The sequence below is a fragment of the Dromaius novaehollandiae genome, chromosome 4 (genome assembly GCF_036370855.1).
Source record: "Dromaius novaehollandiae isolate bDroNov1 chromosome 4, bDroNov1.hap1, whole genome shotgun sequence".
Taxonomy (NCBI): Eukaryota; Metazoa; Chordata; class Aves; order Casuariiformes; family Dromaiidae; genus Dromaius; species Dromaius novaehollandiae.
This window is the reverse complement of record NC_088101.1, coordinates 61,965,707-61,992,650: the sequence shown is the minus strand read 5'-3', so window position 1 is coordinate 61,992,650 and position 26,944 is coordinate 61,965,707. Positions and strand designations below refer to the sequence as shown.

Genomic DNA, 26,944 nt, shown 5'->3' with positions numbered 1-26,944 from the left:
AGGCTTTTTCTTAATATGAGTTTCAGAAGCTCTTAAACTGGAATAAACCCACTGAGGGTGACTTTCTTTAACAAATTTATGCATCTCCCACCTTTCCCAGTCTGCAAAATATGGGTGATATTTAAATATCCCGTAACAGGTGACATGCCTTTGGTTTTAAAAACTACAAAACTTACCCATCTCTTTTGTCTGTTATTTAAGAGTCTTCCAATCCAATCCTGAGCAATGCAATCCTTAAATTATGCACAGAGAAACCCAGACTAGTGTGCCCCTCCTCAACACTCTGTTTAAGAGCTGAAGCTGGGTGATAATGCTGACCTCACTGCTCATGCTTACAGGCAATTGGGTGTGTGTTCTGTCCTTCATTTCTGAACAAATGCCTACTAACCAGGATGGGATCTGTGCACTGTCCAGACCTTTCATTCTTGAGAGAGGTTCATTCACGTCTTTGCTTGCTTGAATATAAATGTGGGGTTCATTCATGTCTTCGCTTGCCTGAATATAAACGTTTGCTAAATTTATATATGCACAGCTTTCGGTGTGTATTGACTTGAATTACTATGTACACAGTTGCCTACTGTTTTATCTTCATTTGGTGCTTCTCCTGATAATTGGCTCACCTAAGCTACAGATGGTCTTTTTGAAGATGGCTGTGAAATTACTTCATGTGGAACTGCATGGCTTTTTTTAATTTTATGTTTGCTTTTAATGGCACAACTGAGGTCATGTTTTACTAATAATAGGTACTGGGGAGGGGGAAGGTAAAGTACATTATGTTCATGTGAACATCTTTAGGTAATATGAATGGATGTATGGTATCAAACTATGACCTTTTTTTTCTTTTAATTTTTGAAAGGTCAAGGGCAAAAATAGAGTGTGTATAAAGAAATTGTTGGGGCCTGGACATGAATGTTTGTTGTGCAGTTAGCTTTTCCTTTGTTAGATTAGATGTATTAATAAGTTGGTGTTGATAGCATTGAGTTTCTTCAAAGCAGGGAGGGGAAGGGCAGAGGAGGAAGTAGCATGTTGTTTGCACTGCATGTACTTCTCTGGGCAGGCTCTCCCAGCTCCTGTAACAATAGCGTTTAGCCTGTGGTGCTGCCCATAATGTACTTCTCAAGCCTCTCTTGTTTTACAATAAAGCGAAAACTTACCTCCACAGTATGAGAATAATTGGAGGGGTTTTGAAAACTGACTGGGAAATTGATCTTCAGAGAGTTAAATGTTCTGAAATCAGCTCTGAGTAGAACATTTTTAATAAGAGCTCTTGTCGGAGTTTTAATATTAGTAGTCCTATTTAGTGAGAGACTGTCAGCTGTCAGCTGTTGACCCATAACAAGAGAAGACTGAGGAGTGTAGTGCCTGAAGTACTATGTGGAAGTCATAGGGATGCTAATTAGTCCTTCTGATGGACTGCTGCTTTTGGGAGCTTCTAAATGGTGCAGGTGTTTGATTCTGCTGTAGCACCCTCATGTGACCTTAACTCCAACACACTGAAGGAATATAAGCTGTAAATAACACTGCACTTCTTATTATTCCTCCTTGTTTAGGAGCGTGAGCATGTTTGACATGAGGTGTGAAGATGAAGCTGTGATGCAGCCTCATAGCAAAGCTCGCCATGAGAAACTGCAGAATATACACAACCAACTGAAAGAGGATGAAACTAGATGGCAAGATGTGAGTATACAACATTATCTGCAAAAGCAGCATTGAGGCTGACTACCTAGGCAAAAGGAAAACCTGCTAAATCTACAGTTGCTTTCTAACTTTCCACTAAAAATAATTAGGATTTTTCCCTTTCTGTTTTTCAGTGGGTTGTTGCTAAAAGCATAAAAGCTTATAATTTGATGTAAATTACAGAATGTAAGGTCTTCAAGTCCTGCTGCATGTGTACCTGGTATTTTGCTTTTTAAGAAAACATAGTTGAACTGTGGCTGGTAAAAGTGGAAGCAGAATGGCTGTCTGCTGAATTCTCTAGTTTTTATAGTATGTGAGTGTGAAAAATGACACAACACAAGCCTAAGTAAGGTGATAAATGCCTAGGTTGGACTTGGTTTTAGTAAATTTGGAAAGATACAGAAAATGCTAATCCCTTCCATCTTATCCAAGCAAACACATTCCTCTTTGAGTTAGATACACCCCGCTTGTATTACAGGCCCTTTCAAAACATTACTTAATACGTCACACGTTAGGTAAAGGAGTAAGTAAAACATTGCTTCTTGCTTAGGATGTTTGCTAAGCTGTCCTGGCATTTTGCGTTATATCCAGGAAATTAATAAGTACCTTACTTAGGGTCAGAAAAGTATTGTGAATGATTTGTGGTTAGGTTAGCATGAGGAATTTCAGTATCAATCATGTTAATTCCTGAAAGACTGATTTTAAATGAGGAATTTTTGATATGTTTTTTAAAAATTCCGTTGAATTCAGGTAGTTGGTACGGCAATTCTGATTATAAGAATAGTTACTATGAAACATCTCAGAGAAGCTTTCGATAGAAAATTCAAGGAAAATCTAAAAAAAGAACAGTATATACAACTAAGAAATAACTGTCAGTAGTAGAACAATGAAGGATTTCAACTGGGTGGTTTGTGTGTGTGGGAAGCCATAATTTCCCAGCAGAGATAAGAATGAGTCCAAAGGAATTCAAGAGGTTCGAGAACTCTTTCTTGTTGAATGGAAAATACTCTTAGCTAATGTGCATAGGTTTTCCAGGCCCTTAGCACCTTATGCACTGAACTAAAAGTTCTGAAGAGCTACTAAAAATTGCCTTGCTGGAATGTCCTTGGCATTCAGTGGGCTTTGTAGGGACGACACTGCGTTCATGGCCTGATATTCTTTATATGCCCATGCTGTAAATTTGCCAACAATTAGCAGTTTCGTAGCTTTTTATTGTTGTTGTTGTTCAAAAGCATCAGAGCTAGAAAAGATAAACATGTCTGGTTTTTAATAAGAAAAAGCGGAGGAAGGCTTCTGTTATGGAATTCACTAATGAAAAACTAATTTCCAGACAATAGGCAATAGTGGGAATAGCTGAATAAAGAAATGCTTTTGTACTACAATGAGAATAATTAGTAACTGAGGAAAATGAAAGACCACGTTTCAAGGAGGGGATTATAGACTGATATATGTAGGTCATGTGAAGAAATACTTTAATGAGCATTCCCTTGAGTGTAACATCAATAATTTGTGGTTTTAAGCTAAAGTAAAAATGACAAGATTTGCTCCTGGTTTTAATAAAGTAAGTTATGCTTACAGTACCTTCTGCTGTTTACCAATAAAAATGCAATTAAAATATTTGGGAAAACGTGAGTAATGAAATAGTCTTTGAATTGAATATGTATACAGAATCACTATTTTTATTAAAACCAGAATTTATTAGAGTACATGGAATATAATCTGTACACTATTTTCGCGATGTTGTAAAGTTAATGACAAATGTGCCCTTTCAGTTTCCTGTGAAGTTATTTTCTTTGCAAAAGTACTACAGAGGTTATTTTTTACATACAGAATTTTGTTCTTTTATTGGTTGATTGCAGAGAAATATTACAGTTTAGAAACACTTCTTTACTGTAATATTTTACTGTGAAATGAATCTTGTCTCTATATTCTCCATGACTTGTGAATTCATAACCCAGGCAGGATGCAAGAAATCGATACCCGTAGCAGGTATCTTCTGTGGTTCTCTGTGTTGTGGTGTAAGGCTGGTTTTACAGGAAAGGTGAAGAACCAAAATCTGTGGTTCTGGACAATTTTGGATGGGGAACTTCGAAAAAGTATAGGATCATTGCCACAACAAGGGCATGGCTACACAGATTGGTGCAAACTATAGTCTTTTCGCTCTGCAGTGTCTCAGGTCAACCAGGTTTGAGACACTTTAGTCCATAACCTGTGTTGCTTGGAGCTGGAGCCAAAATATTTTTGGGTGCCCATGAGGAAGAGTTTTAGCCTGGATGCACAACTGCATTTTTCTGGCTAAACAGCCCCTTGATCAACAGTCCTTCCATGTAGTTGGCTGACACCAACAGAGATACGAAATTTTCACTGTATCCTATTATTAGGAAAAAAAAACTAGTCAAGCAGTGTCTTAATTTTATGGTATAATCTCCTTTTCCCTTTAAAATAAAAGTTGCTGCATCAAGTGTTCATGCAGGTAATGTTAGCCTGTTCCGCAGCCAGGAGTGAGCATAACAAAGTGGCTAGCTGGGTTCATTGATTTCTGTGGCCAGTTTTCAGCTATTTGCAACCATGCATTCAGGTGCCTTCCTTCTCTCATAGGACCTAGCTCGGTGGAAGAGTCGCCGAAGGAGTGCTTCACAGGATTTAATAAAAAAAGAAGCCGAGAGAAAGAAAATGGAAAGGTTATTGTCTGGAGAGGGAACAAATGAGCGAAGAAAAAGCATCAAAACCTACCGAGAAATTGTGGAAGAGAAGTACGTTGTTTTACTGTAGTGCAGCGTGCGTGGCTAAAAATGCTATGTGCTTCATAGTCGATAGGTAACTGTGGGCAGCCGTGCTTGTAGGGCATGCGTTGAGGGAGGGGGAGGGCTGGGGAGAGAGCTGAGGAAATAGGAATGGTTGCCAGTGTTAATTTCCATGTGGTGGTATTTCTTGTGCTGTCTCCCATGTAGAGAGAGAAGAGAGCGGGAGCTTCATGAGGCGTACAAGAATGCAAAGTCTCAGGAGGAAGCCGAGAGTATCCTCCAGCAGTACATTGAAAGATTCACCATTAGTGAAGCTGTCCTTGAGCGTCTGCAGATGCCAAAAATTCTGGAAAGAAGCCATTCAGTGGAGCCAAATTCCCCGCTGAAAGACCCAAATCCTCTAAGATACTTAAGGCAACAATCACTGCCTGCTCCAAAATTCACTGCCACCATTGAAGCAACCATTGTTCCGACCGCTGAATTAGAACCCAGTGGTTCGACGGGCCGCACATCCCCAAGCAAAACTGTTGTCTCCAAGGCTGTGCCTATGCTGACACCCAAGCCTTACTCACAACCCAAAAATACACAGCAAATTTTAAAGAATTTTAAGGTAGGATGTGTTACGCTGCTCAAAATCAGTTAGGAGACAAAGAGATCCTGACCAAGTCAGCTGAATGTATAGATGTTTAATGCAATTTAAGTAAAAAATGGTAGCAGCATTCTGATGTGTTGTATATCAGTTTTGTGCTCTGTGCTCCCCAGTCTAATGATTACATCTTGGTTACTAACATATTCTGAAACGTGACCTGTTCAGAATGGAATATTTCTGCAGGACATTTTTCTTCAGGCTAAATTCATTTGGATAAGGGCGGGGGAGAGGGACCTTGAGAAAAAAGCAAGGCACTTTGTGAGAAAGAGGTTAGGAAAAATATGTTGTGGGTTTTTTGTTCTTTTTTTTTAACAAAAGGGGAGAGATGGGGAATTTGGAGGCCCTAAAATTTGGAACAAGGCCTGAACTGGCTTTTGCATCAGGGATTTGATTTTTGCCATGCCCAAATAAGTCTGTCCAGCTCAGCCAAAGCATTAGCTTTTGAAACATTACAGTGTGCATGTATTCATTGGCAAGTCCCTGCTCCTTCAGCTTTAAGGAGCAGCTGGCCCACAGATACTGCCTGTCCTGCTTCTCGCCAGGGGTGAATGGGGAAAGATGCTTCACTGGAGTAAAGAGGCAGTACAAACTGTCCATGCAAGTTTAGGGAGAACAGACTGGTCCTGGCGCAGCAGTGTAATTGGGGATTGCTGGTGAGAGTGGAGGTGTGGCTGGATCAGACTGCAGGAACTGAGCAAAGTAGAACTGTCAGGTGTTAGAGGGAACAGGCCAGAATCGGCCAAATTTGAATAAATCTGCTTCTAATAGTGCCTGTACCAAAACTCGAGCTTTCCCAAGCCTTCTAGTAGCCTCTGTTCTTGGCATTATGTAGCTTCCCAGCAAGTATCTCCCAAGCCTGTATGGTTCTGGTCCCCTTGTGTCTGCCATCGCTATCCGTTACTTTGCTAGCAGCACAGGAGGGCCCCAGAAGCTCTGCTGATGTCCCAGCTATGGACAACGTTGCTACCGTGTATATTCAGGTGGTTTGCCTCTTTAAAATACAAGTCAGCTTTGTATAGGTAGTGAAAAAGGATCTTTGCCATGTTTTTCTTTGTAGGACTAGGACATGTGTGTATTACACTCATGCATATTTATGCATACATAGTTCACATATATGGGGAGAAACTAACATACGGATGCTTCTCCCCCCAGCCACCACTAAAAGTCTGTCTAGATCCTGTTTGCTTGATGTGGAACAATGTGATTGATCTTAATAAGAGTTATTCCCTAGAACACGTAGCTACAGAATTATTTTACCCTGAAACACCAGTTTATCAGTGATTCTCTGCTCCGATGACAATGTGTTGACTTGCTCCAGATCAGAAGGAGAGGAGTATGTTTGTTTAACTCTGCAGCCAGGGCATCTGTCCTGATCATTCAAACATTTGGTTTCCCTCTCTAATATAAATAGAGAAATGTCTTAGTCTAAACAGAGACATGAAAATGGATGGCTTGGCCTGCCAGTGTTTTTCTGGCTTTTTTTATTTTTGAGAGCTTTCATGACATGCCTCTCTTGTAGATAATCCGGCACACAGTCCCAGAAGACTTGGGCTTCAACTTCTGCCCACACTTGCATTTAGAAATAAACCTTATGAGTAGTTCTGTGTTGAGTAGATGATGGCAGTGGGAAAAGGCAAGGAACCTTTTCATATGAAAAGTAGTCAGAGCTGTTGAAATGCTTGCAGATCCTGGCTGCTTCTCCCCTGCCTGGGAGCTGACTGTGGGAGGTGCTATCTGCCTTCACCTCCTCACACTTCTGCCAGAGCTGAGGGTGCCCAGTGCCTCAGAGATGGACCCCTTAGTTAATCACCCTTATATAGAGAACAAATCTCTAGATGCGTGTATATAAGAAATCTACAGGAGTTGGTTTTGCTCTTAGCTTAGCATTGATTGCATATACTAAGTTGAAGTGCTGCTCTTGAGGTATCCAAGCTGTTTACTCAAGAAGTAACGTGCTGAAGATAAGTGAGTGGAGAAAGAAGGAATGGAGCAGGGAGGCTGAGCAGGGAAGACTGCAAGCAATTTTGTTGTATTAAACAGCATCGTTTCAATTTGATAGAGCAGTTCTGACAATTGTTGCGGCAGTTTTCAGTAACATTTTGAAGTGAAAAGTTCCCACAGAATGGCTTACCTCAGAGCTTGTTTTTACGTGTGTTTTGTGTTTATGCAGTACCTGTGGAGTCACCTGAAATGACTAACTATGTTCATCCCAGTTAGCTTCTTGAAGAAATCGTTGATCTATGCTGTTACTCCCCCAAGGTCCACTTAACAGCAGAGAAGAGTCTGTCAGTATTTGCTCCCTCACCTTCACGTTGTCTCCCATGATGTTCCTGCTGAGTCGAAGGATCTCTGCACAGTGTGGCAAAGCCCTCCTTCAACTCTTTTTTAAAATTCACCCCTGCTGACCCCTATAACCCCCTATGTTGTAGCTAGGCAGGTGCAATATGATACTACAGGTATCTTGTGCTCTGTCAGTCTCTCTGTTTATTCTAACTGATCCCTCTTGTTGTGAAGGGTTTGTAAATTCTTTGGAACAAGACATTTTTTATGTATTCCATGACTTCTACAAACAGGCCTCCAAACTGAGTGAACTCTTTACATGCCACCTCCATTCAAAACATAATTTTGAAGCATTGAAGTCCTGAGAAAAAAACTGTAGTAGTGATACAGTTATGCTGCAAACAAAAGTTGTATTTGACTTCTTAGTTGTCTAGAGGTTATTTGGTGTTTTACTTCTTGTGTAAGAGCTGCTCAGGGGAATATGTGCATGCCAATAAGCTAGCTTGACTTCGAGGACAGTTGACCTGTTTCTGCTCTCTCCTTCTCATGGAGAGTTCATAAAGTCATTTTCTGAGAAAGCAGCTATTTATTTTATCACTTCAAGGAGACGGTAGAATGCCCTATACTATTTGTTGGTTCCTTGCTTCTCTGCTATGAGCAGTGAAGAAACAAATGAATGAACCCTGCTGCTCCTAACCCTTCAGAGTTCACATGACAGTCCTTCAGAAAGCACCACCTACTAACATTGTGATGAGTTTGTGAGATTGCGTAGTGGTTCCTCAGTGTAGTTAATCCTGGAGAGACCTGCTTGCCTCTTGCATGAAGCAGTGCAAAACCCAGAAGTTTGAAGTCTAAATTTATCTTAAAGCTTTGTTCTTTTAAAATCCCCTGTTTATGTGATGTGCACAAAGAGTGTTTGTATGTTACTGAGAGACAAAGAGAGAGAGACAGAGAGAGATAGACCAGGAAATGCAGGAAAATTCCTACCTTCTGTCTGTTTTTTGTTTATGAACCCCACAGAATGGGGTTTGTGTCTATTGTGCCTGTTTGTTTTGGCCTGTTGAAATGTGTACTTGGCTCTGTCCTGCACTGATGGTGCAGATGGTGTTAACAAGAACAACAAAAATAATAGTAGTAGTAGTAATAGTAGTAATAATAATAATAATAATGTCACACTGAGTTCCTAATTTCCTAAATTCCATGGAAAGCTAATTTCTTCAGCCTATTTATTTAACTGTGTTCTGCAGGTAGATGGAAAAGTCAGCATGAATGGAGAGAATGTCAACGGAGTTGAAGAGAAGGATAAAGAGTGCACAACAGTAATATTTACTCCGTCGCCAAGCAGATCTCTGAAATTTGATGGAGTAGCCAGAGGGGACAGGCCCCTGGTTGAGTTGAAGAAGGACCCCACAAGTACTGAGCTCAGTTTACAGAGGCCTGCCATTCAGAGTGTGCACAAAGAGCCAACAGTAAGAGCAACATGAACAAATCAGCCTTACTTTCTCTGCCAATTTTCTGTCTCATAATGTATTTAATCACTAACTAATGAAACCCAAGTGGCTACACTTGCTTTATTTCAAGAGGGTGTGCCCAGAGCAGGAAAAAACCCCCCAAGTCCTTTATAAATTAAAGTCTTCTGCCTTTGGTCTGTGGGTAGAGAAATGGTATGGGAAGGTTCAGAAATTTTTTGCAGCCAGCGCCTGGTTTTTGGATGTCATGTGGCTGAAAAGCATGCTTTAAATATGCTGGGCCAGTAAGAAATTGAGTCTGTGTCCCAGCAATTGTACAGATTTATTCAACTCTTCTCCTGATGGCAACTGATTAGATCCACAACATAATTGGACTGTGTGAGTCATTATAGTCTCAGTTTTCAAATTTCAAACAAGAGGATGTGGATATGCTGGCAGTTTTGAGCATTCAGCTTTCATTCCCCTCTCAGAAATATTAGAAAAGGGGATAAGTTATTGAAATACTCTGAGGTCAATGTGCTTCTTAACTGCCCTATCAAAGAAACAAATTAATTTTACCTTTTCATCTTTTCTCCCACTCTTCCCCAGAGAGAAGGGCAGGAAAAAAACTGGAGCGAATCACAGCAGGAATCTAGATGCTACAAAACTGAAATAAAAGAAAGTAGATGGTAAAAATAAAATAAGAAATAAGGACTGGACTGCAAATAAAGCCTGTGGAAGGAGTGCAAACAAATGGCAGGATGGGGAATTGTAGACATTTCTCTTTGTAATAGCAAAGAGAGAATCAGAGATGTGGTGAGAGCTGAAGTATGAGAATTTTTACTTTCATCTCAGACAACTTCTGAGCATTGGCCAGATGGATGAGAGAGGGAGCAGGCAGCTTTCTGTCACTGGGAGTGGTGGCTCATTCATGCTGAAGGGCTTGTGCCTTATCTTACTTCCCTGCTTCATGCCAGTCTTCGGCCACAGACTGTCACATTATGGAGTCTGCAGCCAGCATGGGAAGCTGGGTTGTGTCCCGAGCACAGATGTGGTGCTGTCAGAGGGAATGGGTGTAGAATCGAGTGAATGATTTGCAGGAAAGCAGGCAGACGTGGCGGAGCAGAGACCACTTGGCTCCAAGGGGGAAGTCAGATAAGCATTACATCTCGTCTGGGAGAACTGGTAATGGAGATGTTTGGAGGATAAAGAGAAGGGCCTCAGCTTGATGTAGGTTAGAAACACAATGGCAACCAGAAAAGTAGCTGAACTGAAGTGTTACTGTCTCCTTTTTAGGATTTGCAGACAAATACAGCTGTGGAAGTGTTGAGAGGAAACCCAGCAGGAGCAGCCATTGTTACAGCTTGGACCTGTTTGTACCTGTTTGATGCCCTCTCATCCCTTTTTACAGTTTTGAGGGTGATGTGGCTGTCCAAACCCAAATATTTGTGTCCAGTTTCTGCTTGCAGTGTCTTAGCCCTAGTGCTAATATTGGCAGAGGTGGCTGAACAGCTTCAATTCTCAGATTCCTTGCAACTCTTACATGTGCAGAAAAACCAGAAGGTTATTCTGGTTTGTAAACTTGAGTGCACTTAATAGTGCACTTTCTTTTTGAAAGAATAAATGTGCACCCAAATTGTGCCATTGACAGAGTCTCTTTGCTCTGAGGATATTGTATCTTTAGTTTCATGATTTGATCAATAACATGACTGGACAGTGCAAATCATTATAGTTACTCCTGGTTCTTCAGCTTCAAACAAAGGTGTTAGCATGTCAAGGGCAGAGCAAGGGGAGGAAGCTACTTTGAGGGAACCATATGTGGGGAAAGAAGTTGAATGTAGGGAGTGTTGTGGGGGGAAAGAGAGGGAAACCTGCCTGTCTTTGGAAGGGAACTTGCCAGCCTAAGATAAGATTTACAGATTCTACTCCTTCTAGGTGTTTGTTTCTGTTTACCCAGCTACTTCTCAGTTTTAATTTTCCAGGCTTCCATGCCTTAGACTAAGGCACAGGCAGTAACAGCTCTTGCAGGAGTGCACTAGTTCGTGCACGGTAAGGGCTTACATGCCAGGTTACAGAGATGGGGCATGGTACTGACACTTGGCTTCTTCACTGAGATTTGGCTTGTGTCTTGGGGCACAGGCCAGCACTGCCAGGCAGGTCATTACATATGTGATAGATCTGGGGCCTTACCTTCAAAATCAAATCAGGCAGTTACACTGGATGCTCTTCTCGCAACCTTCTCCCTGTATCTATTTTCTGTCGGTATCTGAACAACTGACAGAACAATGCCAGCCTGCATCTGCAGAGTCTGAAATAATAGACATATCTCTGAAGACATAATGCCTCCCTGGAAGGCTGGAATTCCAAATGTGGAAAGAAGAGCTTTCTGGGCTTGTCCTACTCCTCATAAAACACAGCCTGTTGCTGAGGAGGGCGCTGAATAGCTCTTTCCCTGTCTCTTTGAGCCGTCCCAAGAGAAGAAGGGGTTTGCCTTTTGCCCTGTTGGGATGAAGCTTCCAAGATACACATTCCTGGAAGCAAGAAAGCATTTCTGAAGCCACTGCTGTACCACTTCCAGCAGGGAGGGAGCAGGACTACAGCACAAGGCTGAAGTGAAGACTCTCTGGTAGCTAACTGCTATGTTGCTGCTGTGGCAATGAGAACCCAGCTCAGTTGGCCGCTCTTTCTCCTTGTGAGAAAGTAACTAGTGTGGCACTTTGCAAAAGAAAAGGAGTTTTGTTTTGTAGGGGCTTGTTTAAGCATGTGCTTAATTTGACCCATTCAGAGAGATTTTTGTCTGATGCTTAACCCTACTGAATTTTTAGGAGAGGATGAGAAGATGACAGAAACAGGGATAGAAAAGCAGCCAAGATGAAGAAACAGAGTTATCTGGAGTGGAAGAAATGAATACATTTTTTCCCCTGAGAAAATTTTTACGAATAGATGCAGTTGACCATGTTTTCTAAGCCTTTTTTAACTTTCTTTCACTGCCTTTTATTTGTACACTTTCCTTCATTGAAATAGTTTAGACTTGTTAGCTTTATCCTTCCCAGGCTTTGAATAAGATTCAAAGGCACTAGTTCTCTGCCTGTTAAGAGATGGTGTTTCTAGCTTTTTTTTTTCTCTAGTGGCTCTGACGTTTGTTTTGTTTTTGTATTTTATCTGTTTAATTTCTGTCCTGATTCTCTGTTGTGAGTGTGTATATTCCTCTCATACATATATATATGTTACCTTTGGCCCTCCTGTCCCGCTGTCCTAATTCTCTTCCTGTTCTTTGCGTGCCCCTTCCTCCTCCATCATTTCTTATGGCTGCTCCCCCGCTGTTTCAATTCAGTTGTCAAATTGACTAGTCCTGTCTTCTCTCTGCCTGGCAGGCTTCCCTTTGAAGCTCTGTAGCGCTGCTCTAAATCTGTCCGGCTGGCCTCAGGCATTGTCTGCAACATGGGAAGATGCTGTGCAGCTGTACTTCAGCAGCTCTTTTGGCCTGAATTTTGGAAAACAGTTTGGTCGAGTCGCACCACTGAAAACACTAGTATGATTTAGGTTTTGTGGGGGGTGGGGTGGGGGGTTAGAAAGGCCTAAGGATCATTTTGTACAGGTGATACCTCATGGTCTGTTGTATTTCTGACAGAGGAAAAAACCCACCTACATGAACATAGTAATGACTGGCAGCCGTTGGAAAGGTATGCAAGTCTTGCCTAAATTTGCTGTGAAATGCGAGTGAGATGCAGAAACCTGCAGGTGGTGGAAAGGATGATAAAGAGGAATATTTTCAAGAATATATACTTAATATATATGTAGGGTGTGTGTAGGGTACTTAGGACTTTTTTTGGATTTTACAAGAGAGTTACTTTTATTCACAGTAGCTTTGAAAGTTTCTGTGATTCTGAAGGCTGACTTTGCTGGGCAGGGTGAATTTGCCCTATAAGCCAGATGAAAATATCTCACTAGTGGTTGTGAAGTGCTGCTAAGAGACCAGTAGGTAAAGTCCACCTCTCTTTTTGCAGCTGGAGAGATGGAGGCAAAGGCCAAGAGACCGGCATGCTGAGAACCTCCTGGTCAGTCAGGGGCAATGCCAGCAATAACGCCAGGATCTCCTTGCCCCGCTCCTATCGTTCAGCCTTTAGGTCATGCTTTCTTTCACCCATAATATTATGCACATTGCAAATACTGAGAAGTCGTATCCTCTAGCTCTTTGAATTAAAGTTGGCTACGTAAATGTTTTGTTTTAAAGCAGTGTTCATACAGATTTTAGTGTAGGGAGATTAATTTGTCAGTGAGTGTTATCGCTTTATTTTAACCAATCTTTGTATAACTGTTTAGAAATTATTAGCTTGTTACAGCTTTAATTAAAACTCTGCTTTGATCAACTAAAAATAAATAAATCGAGATCTAAACAGCAACTTTTCAAAGGTGGAGGCAGGGATGGAGGGAAGAGATTTTGGGTTTTCTTTAATTTTTATTTAGCCAGCTTAAGTTTGTCCATTTCTAGTCACTGCACGCTTGGCACAAAAGAAACTTTTTTCTTCTATATCCAAGTAACACTCTCCTTCATCTTCAAAAATCCTGATTGAACTGAGATTAAAGTATAAGCTTTCATGTGGTTGTGGGTTCTTGGCCAAGCTACAGGAGAGCTGGGTTGAAATCCTGATTTGAACATATCTGGTAGGACAAGTCTTTGTTCTTTGATCCGTTACAAGAAACGTGTAGAGTAAGTACATGTATTCCGAGTTGACAGCCTTTCCTTAAACCACACATGGAAGATGCATGGAGAGCTAGACTGTCTGGAGGGAAAAAGTTTAGGATGAGAAGTGAAAGCAACAAAACTTCTAATTAGGTAGGATGGGACCCTGCTTGGATTTGGTTATGAGCCTAAAGTCCATGTCTCTCATCTTCCAGACCCCCATGTGCTTTTTAATGTTGGTGAGCAACAGGAGCTTATTCTATATCCCAAATGAGCAATAGTAACTCTAGCAAATGTCCTCTGGTTCTGTGATTTGGAGAAAGGAATACTTAATATTATTTCTTGCAAAACTTTCAAGGCTTCTCTTTCAATTATGGATCCACCCCAATCTCTGGTTATATGTCTGACTTGATTATAGCATTATAGAGCAACAGGGAAAAGAGGCAGATGGTTTAATGTGTCAGAGCAGTGTTCAGGCTGTAGTACTGTACTGGCAAGACACTTAGCTGTGGCAGCCAAGCCATGTCATTGTTACCACTCACAACAACAGAAAGTGCTAGCTTTGATTGGGATATTGTATCAAAATTTTTAATTCCTAAAGTATAACCTGGAAAATAATGATATGTATACAGTTTCAAGAATAAAAGTTTAAAAGATGTCAGGTAATTTTTACATGTGGCAAATGATGCTTACTGCAACCAACTTCATTCCTGAATGATTTTACAGTATTTTATCTGTAGTTCTAACTTGGTTCTTCCAGTTTTCTCTGCATTTTTCCTGGTTATAGACAGCTTCTTTTGCCATACTTTCATAGAAGATGTTAATATTTGTATTTGTATACAGTGTTAATATTTCACTTGATCTTGTGTGCAGGTAGTGTTAACTAGTCTACGTTTTGATTTAATTTGCATTAAGGGTTAATAAAATTCTAGTGCAACTTCCTTTGGAATTTGGATTCTTGCAGTAGTTCACTCAGCCCAATAACGTTCTATCTTGATGTGGTGTTCAGTATTTTAGGAGTTCCTAGTTATTATATTTGCAGTATTTTACAAGGAGAAAAGGTTCAGCCACAGCAGTAAGCAGTGCAGCTATTTCTGAATTGTGTGGTCTTAATTAAAGAGATACCTTGATTGATATCGTAGTTAATGGGATAAAAATCCTGTCTGCCACAAACTTAACTATTTTATTTTCATGGGGAGCAGGCATTTGTTAGCACTATGAAGACAGCTGTGTATGTCTCTTTGCTAAATGGATACCTTGGTTAGGGAAGCTGAAGTGTTGTTTTGTCCCCTAGTACTGATTTGCTTGTAATTGCAAATGAAATCACAGTATTTAACTTCCCATTATTGCATAAGGCTTCTAAAAAGTAAACAGGGGAAGCTCACTTTAACTAACTCCTGGGTAACTAGATGCATGGGTAATCTAAAAACTCTATTCCGTAGTAAATGACATTCTTTAGTTTTCAAGAGTTAGCAGGACAAAGTCCAGCCAGCGACCTGGGGGCAGAGAGAACCACAGGCCTTACACAGCCAGGTCTTCGCTACATCCTTTTGAAGGCTTCCTTGCTGGTGGCGTTGGACAAGGAGGTGTCGCATGACATTTCCTCTTAAGCACCTATAGCAAACCAGTCTACAGACTGGCTCTGTGGCCCTACAGAATTGTCCCTTCTTCCTTTTCCCCCATGACTGCGCATGACTATGACAAGGTGTGTAAGCAGTGCAGAAAGGCTGCAAGAGTCCTTGCTCTCAAAAGGTGACATCTACTCTAAAACACTTGAAAAATGTTCTTCACCAAGTCACTCTGTTTTGGATGTCCATGTCAAAATGCGCTCTTCTTAGATGTCTCTTAAATGTCTGTCTGTTGAAAAGCCTTTTCCAAATTCAGTGACAGCATGACAATTTGGTTAAAAGATACTTATGAAATGTGAATGAATGTTCTGCAGTAGAAAAGGAGTTGTGTTGGTTGTAACAGTACAAGAATTGTTTTAAATATGTCATATAGTTGTGGATCAAATACTAGATAATATTACATTACCTGGTATTATAAATAGTATTAGATATACTGGGAATGAGAGTTCCCCAGTGAAGCTGACTTAATTATTTTTTGTAAATTACTTACTAATCAGTTTTATATTTTTAGCTTTATGTTGCTAGCATTTAATTGCTCAGCAGAGCGGGGAAGAAAAGTCAAGTCTCGTGAGCAGGAACAGAACTTCTGCAAAATTTAATTTCATCTCAAAATTTAATTTTCTTGCACCAAGCAGCACGTCTTTTTTTTTTTTTTTTTACTCCTTTTTGAAAGCATTTCTATAAATAGCATCTATATCTATACCTGACTCAACCTCCATGCTTGATATAAGGATTATAGGCCGATCTAGTAATTACACATATGCAGGATAGCTACGGAGTACAGCACCATGTTTAGTTTCCTGAGGTAGCTCTAGAACTAGAGGTGATGAAAGTTGCATGAGCTCCATGCTTTCGTTGTGCTTCTTAACTCTGCTGAGAAGCTAATGTGGCTGCAGTCTTCCCACAACTCCAGCTACCATTGCTACATGGCGACTTACTCCCCTGGGTGTATGTAATGGTGTTCAGCACGTCTTCTGTAAGACAAGTTTTCCATCATTTGTGACTTTATAGCCTGAACATTTAGATTTAAATACAAGCTGAATTTCTTTTTTTGGAAGTTTTTCAGGTTGGACTGTTGCTTTCTGGGAGTGAAGGGTGAGTTCCATTGCTTTACCAAAACTAAAAATGATTATAATATAAATAATAATGACAATAGAAAGTTAAAATCATTTCATTGGAAGGGTTATGCTTTGGAACAGTGGATGGAGTTGTCACATAGGTGCCTTTTGCTTTTCTAGTTAAAATCTACTTTGATTTGGGCATTGAGCTCCTGAAAATAACTATTTTTAGAAGTTTAATGGAGGTTTGCAGGTTGCAGAATCTCAGAGTAATTCAGGTTGGAGGTCTCTAGTCCGGCCTCCTGCAGAAAGCAAGATCAGCCATGAGGTCAAACCAGGCAGCTTAGGGCCTGATCCCATCAGGTCTTGAAAATCTCCAAGGATGGAGATAGCACGGCCTCTCTGGGCAGCCTGCTCCACTTCTGGGCGGCCCTCATGGAGAAAAAAGTCCTTCTTTCTCCATGGAGCATGTGCAAGGCTGGTGATGAGCAGAGGATTTCCAGCAGTTTCCCCCCTGGCTACTGTCATTTCCGGAGCCAGAATTGAGGCTGAAGGAGATGTTTTGATTTAGTTGAAGTGTTCTGCTTGTTGGGACTGAGGAAGGGGGAGACATTTTCCTTTAATTGCAATGTTTTTTTGCTGGGGCTGAGGAAGTGGGAGAAAACTCAGCTGCAACGCGGGCTGGCACCAAGGTGGGGTTGGAGAGAAGGGAGAGGTTGTTTATGCAGGGGAAAAGAGTCCCAGAGAACCGCAAGGGACAAACCTGCTGGAGCACAGGACTTGTGGTCAGTGGAGCATTTCTCTCGAGCCTGGTTTTTAGCCTGCGCCTCCTCTCGTGGCTCTGTCCCTCCTTGGCACGTGTGACTCATGGAGGTGAGGTGTGCTTCCTGCCTGCTTGCTCTCCATATGGGGCGCTCGCAGGCAGGCGTGTTGGAGAGGAGGTCCTCAAACTTTCCATGCTGCCCTTTCAAAGTGTGCATTTTACTTTGTGCAGCTGGAGACCCGCTCACAGGCAGGAGGTGCAGGTATGAGCCCTGCCCCCAGAAAAGATGGTGGGAGCATCTGGGAGGAAATTTCATCAGATTTTCTCTTGCAGCTGTTAATCAGATGGGCAGAGAAACAGTGAGTCTACAATAGACCACTTCTGAAATGTGTTACTTTTTATTTCTAAAAGTGGTCTTTTTTTTTTTCTGTTGAATGCATCAAATTCTAGGTCTTTCGTGTGTTAGAAGCACTGTGCAATAGCTGATTGGTTTGCTGCAGCTTTTCTTGCTTTGCCTACTGGGAAAGCTGCTGTAAGTGCAAGCTGTTAAAGAGATCTGCTGAAGTGCTACTGTTTTTTGATGGTGTGGATTTAGTTCTGCAACAGGCTTGTCCTGGGTCAGGAAGCTGTCTTCACAAGTGATTTGAATTGTTGGCTTGATAAGGTCTCACCATATTTTTTCAGTCCTCTCTTAATAATGTTTCAAGTATTCATTACCTTTGATAGGAACTCTGGCTTTTTCCTTCAGATAACAGATTGTTTAGGCAGCCATGGAATAAAGGAAGTATTTAATTATTTTGTCACTTTTAAAACCTTAGAAGATGCTGTGTATTCACTAATACATACGTCGTTATGTTATTCTGGAAGAGAGAAATAAGGGTGAAAGGTATGCTTATCTTCAGCTAACACAATTCAAGATATCCTACTATTTTTGTAAACTTGCATGGGCTATTCCAAAACAACTGTGTAATGGGTGTTGATGAACCTTTAGGAAAGGACGTTAAAGCCCAGTGACTCCACACCAGATAGCACATACTGCTTATGAATTTACTTCCCAGTGCTCTGCTCCCTACTGAGCTCAATCAGATACATTTTGGTTCAAATACATTACAAAGAAGCGGCAAGCACTGCCTTAAGGAATCAACACATACTTTTATTTCCACTGTAGTCGTCGTGTTTCAACCACATTATTGTCTGCAGGCCTCTTCAGTGGAAGAAGATACAGCAGCCAGCCAACAGGTTGGGGCCGGCCCTGGAAGTGCAGGAGCTGTGAGCCTGGCGTGTGCTTCCCTGGGTGAGTTGCTGCTGTCCAGGGCAAGCCCTGGCCCTGGCCCTGGCCCTGGCCTTGGCCCACCAGCGGGCTGGGGTTTTGGGCCATCCTGCCGCAGGAGCTCGATAAGCGTGTCTGTAGCGGCACCGCGAGGGTTTGTTAGGAAATGCAGAGTATGTCAAAAATTGCACGTTTAACTGCGCATTGCTCTGGATGCGCGTTGTCTGCTTTGTTGTTCGTGTACCTGAATAGCTGCTGCTATAGTGTGCTGTAACCAGAAAGCAATCAGGGCAGAAACCACCAGTCAGTAACAGCTTGTGTTTAGCATATTTTTTTCAAGACATTAAAGAATGAGGTACTTCAGTCCTCCTCCTAGGGTTTTGCATTTGGGAGTGAATTAAATCAACAGTATTGTACGCGCTCTTGATTTTCCACTTTAAAGCCTTCATGCATGAATCCTAATCAGAAGAAAGCAATTTACTTGTAAAATTGTCCTTCTCTATTACATTTGAGTCTACTTTCCCCAGTAGCGGTGTCTCTAAAACATTACCCTTCAGCATGCATTTAATCTGCTGCCTACTATCATACTAAATTCATGTTCTTTTTTTTTTTTGTTATTCATTTTTTAAAATTGGCCTATCGTAGTTTATTGTGGTATGCGTAAGTAAAAGGTAAAATTTGAAGCAGATATTTACAAGAAATCTCTGCCTGTAATTGGTATAAAAATGTATTGCTCCACTCATCAAGCATGAAGTTACTTAAACAATTGAGCTTTCCCATCAAATATTTAACATAGTACCATCACCCCATTAGTAGAAGCACCTCCAGCCTTTTCTTGAGGTGCTGCAGGTCTCTAAAGCACACAGACTGTTAGCAAGGGCTCATCAGCTGGCTTAAATACTCTGGTGGCTCACAGGTGGAAACAGGCCAGCCTTTCTGGTGGATAAATCATTGTATAGCAGCATGGAGGTTAACAGTCTTGAATTGCACCTGATGGGTAATACAGAAGTCCTGGCTTCTCTGAGATTAATTTGCCTGTGTTGAAAGATTATTTTTAAAAGCACCTGGATCATGGGCTTATGGTATATCCAGTAAGAAATTAGATTGTAAGGAGGGCTACATTTTATTTGAAGAAATATCTTAGCTTTGCAACTTTGTCTCGTGTATGTGTGGAGTAGTTTCAGATCAAAAGCAGTTCAGGTCAACTGCAGCTTGTGCCAGCCCTGTTGTGACCAGCTTAGTGTTACCTGCTAGCCCTGTCCCTTTGGAGGAAGCTGCTTCCAGCGAGAAAGACGTGAAGAAACCTGAAAAGGAACAGCAGAAGGAAGCACAGCTCCCTGCTACGCAGGAGGTATGTCAGGGCAAGGAGACGGAGCAGAAAACAAGACAAAACAGAGGAAGAAAGGTCTCGCAGGCAAATGTTCACTGCACAGACAACTGGTTGGTGTTTTGCTCTATGTAATGTCACACTAGCGGTTCATTCAAAGCAGCCTGCCAGTGACTAACCCCGCAGGGTGGTTTCTGTGCAGAATCCTCTTGTTATTGGAGAGTTTTCCTGCAAAAAGAACCTCCAGGGTCCGCTTGTAGCATCCAAATGTGGAAACTGGCTGGAGCAGAAAAGAGAGCTTAACCTGCAAACTCACGTCCCTACAAATGCTGGGAGGGCAGAGTATCCATAAAGTGTAAGCAGAGGAGCCTGCACTTTTAGTCAGCTTGAAATGTTGAGTAAGGGCAGGTGGTGGCAGAGCTAACAACTAACCAGCCATGACAATACTGCCCTGTCAGGTACATTAGGGTTTTGGCCCTGGGTTACTATTGGCTTTGGTGTGCAGGACAGTGGGAATATTTTGGGCAACAAACAACTAGCAGTTTTTTCCAGGACTTCAATGTTTCAACTCCATATTATAATTCTGGAGATAGATGCTTATTAACCATTGATAATGCTGATTCAGAAAATAAGTAGGAAGGGTTTAAGTTAGCCTTTGATTGTACTTGCTGATCTTTGCATGTTGTTGTCTGTTCCCAAATGTCCAAACAGGTAACAAAACCAAAAGCCCTGGAACCCGAGGGGAGTGTAGTATTCCCATTTTTAAAGAAGCTACCCGAGACCAGCCAAGTTACTGTGCAGAACGCTGATCTACAAGGTGAGCAAAAAGAGAGTGTGGGAGCTGTGGAGAACCCGGCTGAACAGTAACTGAGTACTTACATGTGGTATCGGGGGGGAATCGCCTGATCAATGACTCAAAGGTTTTTGCAGATAGACTAGTTAATGTCCAGTTGCATCTGAGTGGTAGCGGTAATGTCTTCTGTGATGGAAGAAAACTGTTCTTGTTCCCCATAAACACGACAGCAGAACTGTGACTCAAAGGAGGCAGACAAGGAGAGGTGCTATCGTGTCATACCTGGCTTAGCATCAAAAAGTGTGTTATATCGATGAGTGTTATAATTTATTAGTACTGCTGCCTGGTGAAAGTGGCTGAGCAATTGGTTTTAGCTGGCAATAAAAACTTCTGGAGATAAATTCTGCATGCAGCTGTTCATGCATAGCTCTTTTTTATAGACAAGTACACATATATGGCTACAGCTCTCAATTTGACCCAAACTTCTTATAAAAATGAATATTTTTTTTTTACCCTCGGGACAAAGTTTTGTTTAAGATGGATAATGTGTAGTAGTCTTATTTTGTATAGATTTTAGAGATGCATGTATGTAGCTGTTGTTTAAAAAAAAAAAGAAAAGAGAGAGAGAGAGAGAAATTATCTGAAGTTTTGTTCCCCCAAGAGCTCGTTCGGTTGTTACCTTGTGTATTGGTAATATAGTGATTCTCCCAGCGTTTTCAGGATTGAAACTACTAAAGGTGGTCACTGCGAAAAACAAAACTGTCTGAAAAGGAATAGAAGTCTCACTTGTTTTAAGCAGGGAGATGCTTTGCACACAAGCAACTGTTTTGTGTTAAGTGCAAATCAGTCCAAACATCAATAGATGGCAGGCACTTCTGGTATTTTCTGAGTGATGCTGAAACACTTGGCTGCTCTCTAGTGTTGACAGCATGTAAAGGGTCACATAATCCCCAAAACGTGCATCTCCAAGAGAAGTGCAGTGTGAGCAGCATACGAAGACAGGAAGGGGTGGCTGTCCTTAGTTAGACCTCGGCGTGCCGGAGCCCTCCTGTAAGATTAGATGGTATGTTACACCAGCAGCATTTACATACGGGCAGGCCTCGTGGTCTGGAAACTAGCTCTCCTCAGCCACGCTTTACAGAGCGCTTGTCCCGCGCATCCCCAGCCTGGCTGGGCTGGCCAGGGCCGGCGGCGCGTGGCCTTCTGACCGCGGCGTTTCTTGTCTTGTGTGTGTGCCGTCCCCGCAGAGCCGCCCCGCGGGGCTGGGCCGGTGCTGTGCCTGCGGAACTGCTGGTGCCGCTCGCAGTTTTTCTCGCAGCCAGGTAACGGAGGTGCTCGGACCCGCTTCGCCCCGCCGCTGCCCCCAGGAGTAGGTGCCGGCAGGCGTGGGAGCGGGGCTGGTGGTCCCGGGGACTTGGGCTACACCTTGCTGTCCTAGAAAGTGTCTGTTCCTGCTGCACAGCTGACAAAGAGCTGTTGGGCCACGCGTTGTTGTAACGCTCTGGTTTTGGGCACCCAAATGAAATCATTTGCCTATAAATACCTTTTCCTCAATTTCTTACAATCAGTTTAATTCAAAGACACTTCGATAGAAAATGGCAACGGTTCTCTTCGTAACTGTGGCTCTTGAATAGCGCGGTCCCGTCCTGCCTTTGCTCTGCTTTTTCCTTCCCTGCACTGAATCACGAAGGGAAAAGCAAATCAAACTAGATAACGCTCAGCAGTCAACACCGCTGGTGTCTGCAGCCAGAAGTAGATGGCATTAGCTAGTGGTAGAGTAGAACCTGATGTTAGTTGATATTGTGCTCCTCTATACCCAGATCAAAAGTACTTTTGTTGGTGAAGGGTATAATCTATTTTTCTGGTTTATTTGCTTACGATTTGTCACTGCATTTGATTGTGGGAGCAAATACAAAACTAACATGAAGCTTTTTTTAAACAGATACAGGTTAGCTTTAATTGCAGGCTGAGCATATTTTGCTGCATTAATTTTAGTTTTTTTCTTTTTCTATTCTTTTTAATAGCTGATTCTGATACTGGTGACAAATCAAATGTGAGTAACTTTTTTGCATTATTGTTTAGTTTAGAGATATGTGTTGTAGCAAAAGTGAAATTTGTATATACAAACTCTCTTGCAACATCCCCAAAATAGAATGAGAAATCTTGTCTCGTAGAAATGAGAGATCAAAAAATATAATCCAAACTGACTTTGGAAAAATGATTTTGGAGAAAATTCCTTCCCCTGTTAGACATGGTGTTAATCTGGAATTTATACCTTCTTCCCTTATCCAGAGGGAATGCTAGGTATACAGCACTGGGTTGTGGGAATGCTGGCAACACAGCACTGGGTTGTAGGAATCGCTTTATTCTAGAGCTTCAAAATCTTGAAATAATATGCAACCCTGAGTTATCCTTTCTGCTTTATGTGCATAGAAATTAGAAAAGATCACAATTTTACTACTTTCCAGGAAAGGTAACCACTAGTGCTACATTATAGTTCAAATATTTCATACTGGGCTTGCCATGTAAAAATAGACAGAATGTCTTCTTATCTGACTCTAATATGACCCTTAGTGGAAAGGAATATGACATCAAGTCTCTAAAACTGCCCTTGATTCTGAAGGATGTCACATAATGGGATCCTGATCTAATGGAGGCCTGGGATGTTATTACATTCTGGATAAAAATTAAAAACAAGGCTATAAGATCTGCTGGCAGATCTTATCTGAGTTGAAAAGAAAGGATACGTTTTATGATCATAAGTTACTTTGCATGGTGCACAGAAAATTATACAGGAAAAAAATAATGCTTTTCTTTAGATTTGGGCATCCACAGGTAACTGTTCAGTGCTGCTTACAGTGTTCTTTCAGATCCTCTGTTTTTTCCCTCCAGTTGAAGCTTCCCAAGCCTCTCTTTGCAAACCAAATGATTTTTTTTCCTCGTTTGAATACCTGTGGGCAATCCCAAGTGTCAGTAGAACTAAGAATCTTGTCTGTTAACCAAGAAAACCACTACCTAGTTCTAATTCCCCATTTTAATATTGCCATTGGGGTAGGCTAGATCAAGTGCTGCTTTCTGTCATAGCCTTATGAAGTACAGTGTTCAAGTCTGATAGCTTCATTTTACTTCACACCAGCGTTTCAATTTCTGGTCCTGGGATCCAGAAGAAGAGCGAAAGCGACAGGAAAGGTGGCAACATGAGCAAGAACGCTTGCTTCAGGTAAGGAAGCACCTATATTTCTTCTGTGTTGAGGCTTACGTGTTTTCCAGTTGAATTGTTGCTTTAGACAAAAGTTGAATATTTTGGGTCAGTTTAATTTTTCTCACTTACTCACCTTCAAGCTCCAGCATTTCATCTGAATTGAATAAATTGCTTGACAAGAAGATTTTTTTCCCAAGGCAAATGATGATTTGTTGAAGCTGAAACTTTTCTGGAATGATTTTTGCTCTTAAAAAAAGATGGAGAAATCTATCCTGGCTGAGCCAGGAGCTTTGGAACGTCGCTAGTGATAGGGAAAAACAGACAAACAAGTCCTGCGCTTTTTGCACCTTGAGCCAATAGCTTTAAGATGGGTCTTCCACACCCTCCGTGGATGCTTTAGCGGATTCTGTGGCAGGATATGAGCGTACATACACTTTCCCTGTGGTTTGGGCCCTCTTATTTCTCCCTTTCCCATCACCTCCTGGAACGACTGAAAGGACTTATGCACTCCAGTGGGGAGTTAAACCAAAGGTTAGTTCTCAGTTGTATTTCAAGTATGTTGAACATTTTTGTAGATTTTTGTAGACTTCTGCTTTGTTCTCATAGTCTTCTTAGAGAACATCAAGCTAAATTTGTGCATGAATTTTTTTTTTTTTTGAGGCAATAGGATCCAAAACAACCACTGTTTTTGCCTAGTGGTGGAGTAAGCTGTAAAAGGTCTGTTTTTCTGTCTTGATTGGGAGAACTGCAGTGGCCCTAAGAACATAAACTTCCCTCCGTCAGTCAGCAGTATTGTTTGACAATATGGTTACCTAGGAACGGTCCGAAAAAAGTTGTATCTTTCTTCTATGTAACAGAAGAAGAGCAAAAAACTCTGCAAGGATGGAGAATAATAAAATGTCTTTTCATCTTTTAAGAATGACTTGTGTGTCTGTCTGTACTCCTTTCTTGAATTTATTGCTTTTAACCTAGAACATTTGTTTCCTTTTAAAATGATGTAAAATTCTCATCATAATTTTTCTGACATATGTAGTTGTTCTCTGCATTCCTTATGGATTAGGCAGATGTGGTCTCAATTTTCTTTAACTTCTTTGCACGGTAACTTGGACAGGAGCTGGAAGTGATGTAAAAGGGATAAGGAAGTCATTCTGCTTCCCCATATTCAAACCAGTTCTATCAAATATTTTCAAAGATCTCTTTGAGATAACTTTTCATGGAAAACTGTAGAACCAATTTTCAAGAAAGAATCCAGTCAAGGAGGAAAAAAATGAACTGCTTAGCTAATCATAAGCTTATCCTCTTAAAACCTTTACACATCATTTATTTATCTTTTAAACTTGCACAGCTATTCATCGTGCATTAAATTGTATTGACGTCTCTTTCAAATTAGTGCCAAAAGCAGTATCTACAAAACCATTTAAATTTATATGCTACCACACTGAAATGATTAATGTAAAATCCATGCTTAAGTGTATTGGGATGTGTGATAGCTTTTTAGAACTCTTAATGCTATATGATAAATAATAAATTATTGAAATTGTTTAGAATAAATTTCATTTCACACCAAGCATTTAAAAATTTCTCCTAAAAAATTAAACTTCTAATATGTTAAAAGTTCTATGTGGTTTGAAAGTGTTACATACAGGTGCCAAAGACAAGGGGAAAGAGGAGGAAAAGAAGCTTTTTAGATAACTAGGAATGTTTCAGATGTTTGTATTTCATCCTGTTTCTGATTAATCCATTTGTAGCAAGTTCATTTTCACTGGGAAGATATTACAAATTTTGTTCCTCTGATAGAGTTGTCTGAATTGATCTGTATTTATGTCTTCTACAGGAGAAGTACCAGAGGGAGCAGGACAAGCTGAAAGAGGAATGGGAAAAGGCGCAAAAAGAAGTTGAAGAAGAGGAACGTAGATACTATGAGGAGGTATAATGCTCAAAGGAGGAGATTGTTTAGCGAATTCTTTTTTAAGTTTAAATGCACCCACTTGCTGTAAAGAGACAGAAAACCCAAACCTGAACTGATTATTGAAAAGGATGAAATCTCAAGAGAGTTTTTTCCCTTAAATACCACCAGAAGAACTGAGGAAAAATATTTAAATATTTAGAGAAGGATCCTCAGATTCTCTGCACAGGTGGAGGTGCCTGATTGCCGTACAGGTTTGGGTAAGTCATGGGAATTGCATGTGGGCATGTTGAGTTCCCCATCGGGTGAGAGCCTCCTGTGTTCCTGCACTCAGTTGTGTTTATATGCAAGTGACTGAACACAGTGAAACTCGGGAAGAAATTGTTGTCTGCCTTGGCTTGATCATGTAGATATTTTTAGACTAGCCTCATTTGTGCACCAAATTTCACCAGAAATGTTCAAAAGTTTGCAGTGGTGTATTAACCTGTATAGGAAATACAGTCTTTTTTCTGTCACGTGTGGGACATCATGCCAGGAAACTGCAAAATGTTAATGTTTTTGATTTGATTGGTTGTACATTATGTAAGTTGATGTCTTATCGTCTGTGTTTAGGGGCTATACTTGTGATCTTAACAAGAAATAGTTTATTTCAACTTGTTGAGTTTCTCACGTACCCCGTGTAGTTTCATATTTTTATACAAAATTTTCTAAACTTATGTTGTGAGAAACAGTGATGCCATCCCAAGTAGGATATTCTTTCCAGTCCTGGACACTCCATCTCAAACATAATAGTAGTAAAAGGAAAAACAGTTGGGAGCAGCAAGTGCAAAAGCTTGAAGCAGATTAAAAACTGCAGTGATTCTTTTTCCAGAAGACAAAGCTATTACCATAACCCTTGATACCACAGCTCCTTTCCTAGCCATCTGGATATGAATGTGTAGCCAAACTTTGTGCTTCTACTTTTTAAGTTAATAGTTCACATTCTGTATTTTTAACGCCCTGCTCTCTTCTCACCCTTTTTTAGGAACGTAAGATAATTGAAGATACGGTGGTTCCATTCATTGTCTCTTCAAACTCTGCTGAACTCCTGTCCTCCTCTTCCTCTACCGCTGAAGGAAGCAAGACAGTGGTGAGTTTTTTGTGGAGTAGTAAGGCAATAAAGGCAAACCCATCTTCAGTGTAGAGTTAGATTCTTCATTAAAGGCCAACAAAATCTGGGAACAGTAAGAGTATCTTTTGAATCCCTTACGTCTCTTACTGGGGATAGCTCAGAGCACTGTAGCTTGTATATTTTTACAACTGAACAGCCAAACTCTCAAGCAAACTGCCACCATCCCACTTTGGACTAGAGCAGAGGGTGATATTTGCCTTACATCTCCTTCTCTTCTTTGACTGGTACTGTGAAAAGACAGTCACCTGTTTGTTTGCTTTAGCCACATCTTGAAAGACAACAAAAATTGAATTGACTTCCCTGCATCCAAAATGAGTTTAAGTCAGTGCATCAAGCATATCTGA

General features: G+C 41.1%; 1 protein-coding gene across 1 annotated transcript in view; it reads left to right on the top strand.

Annotated features, from left to right (window-relative positions):
* The window catches only part of LIMCH1 (LIM and calponin homology domains 1), a 183,084-nt gene that overhangs the window by 141,386 nt on the left and 14,754 nt on the right, over positions 1–26,944 (top strand). The window contains exons 17-27 of the mRNA XM_064511217.1: positions 1,551–1,677; positions 4,276–4,430; positions 4,629–5,031; positions 8,598–8,819; positions 18,132–18,225; positions 19,380–19,552; positions 20,240–20,345; positions 22,346–22,374; positions 23,458–23,541; positions 25,358–25,450; positions 26,454–26,558. Coding sequence (XP_064367287.1) covers positions 1,551–1,677; positions 4,276–4,430; positions 4,629–5,031; positions 8,598–8,819; positions 18,132–18,225; positions 19,380–19,552; positions 20,240–20,345; positions 22,346–22,374; positions 23,458–23,541; positions 25,358–25,450; positions 26,454–26,558 — 1,591 coding nt within the window. The remainder of the gene's footprint in view (positions 1–1,550; positions 1,678–4,275; positions 4,431–4,628; positions 5,032–8,597; positions 8,820–18,131; positions 18,226–19,379; positions 19,553–20,239; positions 20,346–22,345; positions 22,375–23,457; positions 23,542–25,357; positions 25,451–26,453; positions 26,559–26,944) is intronic.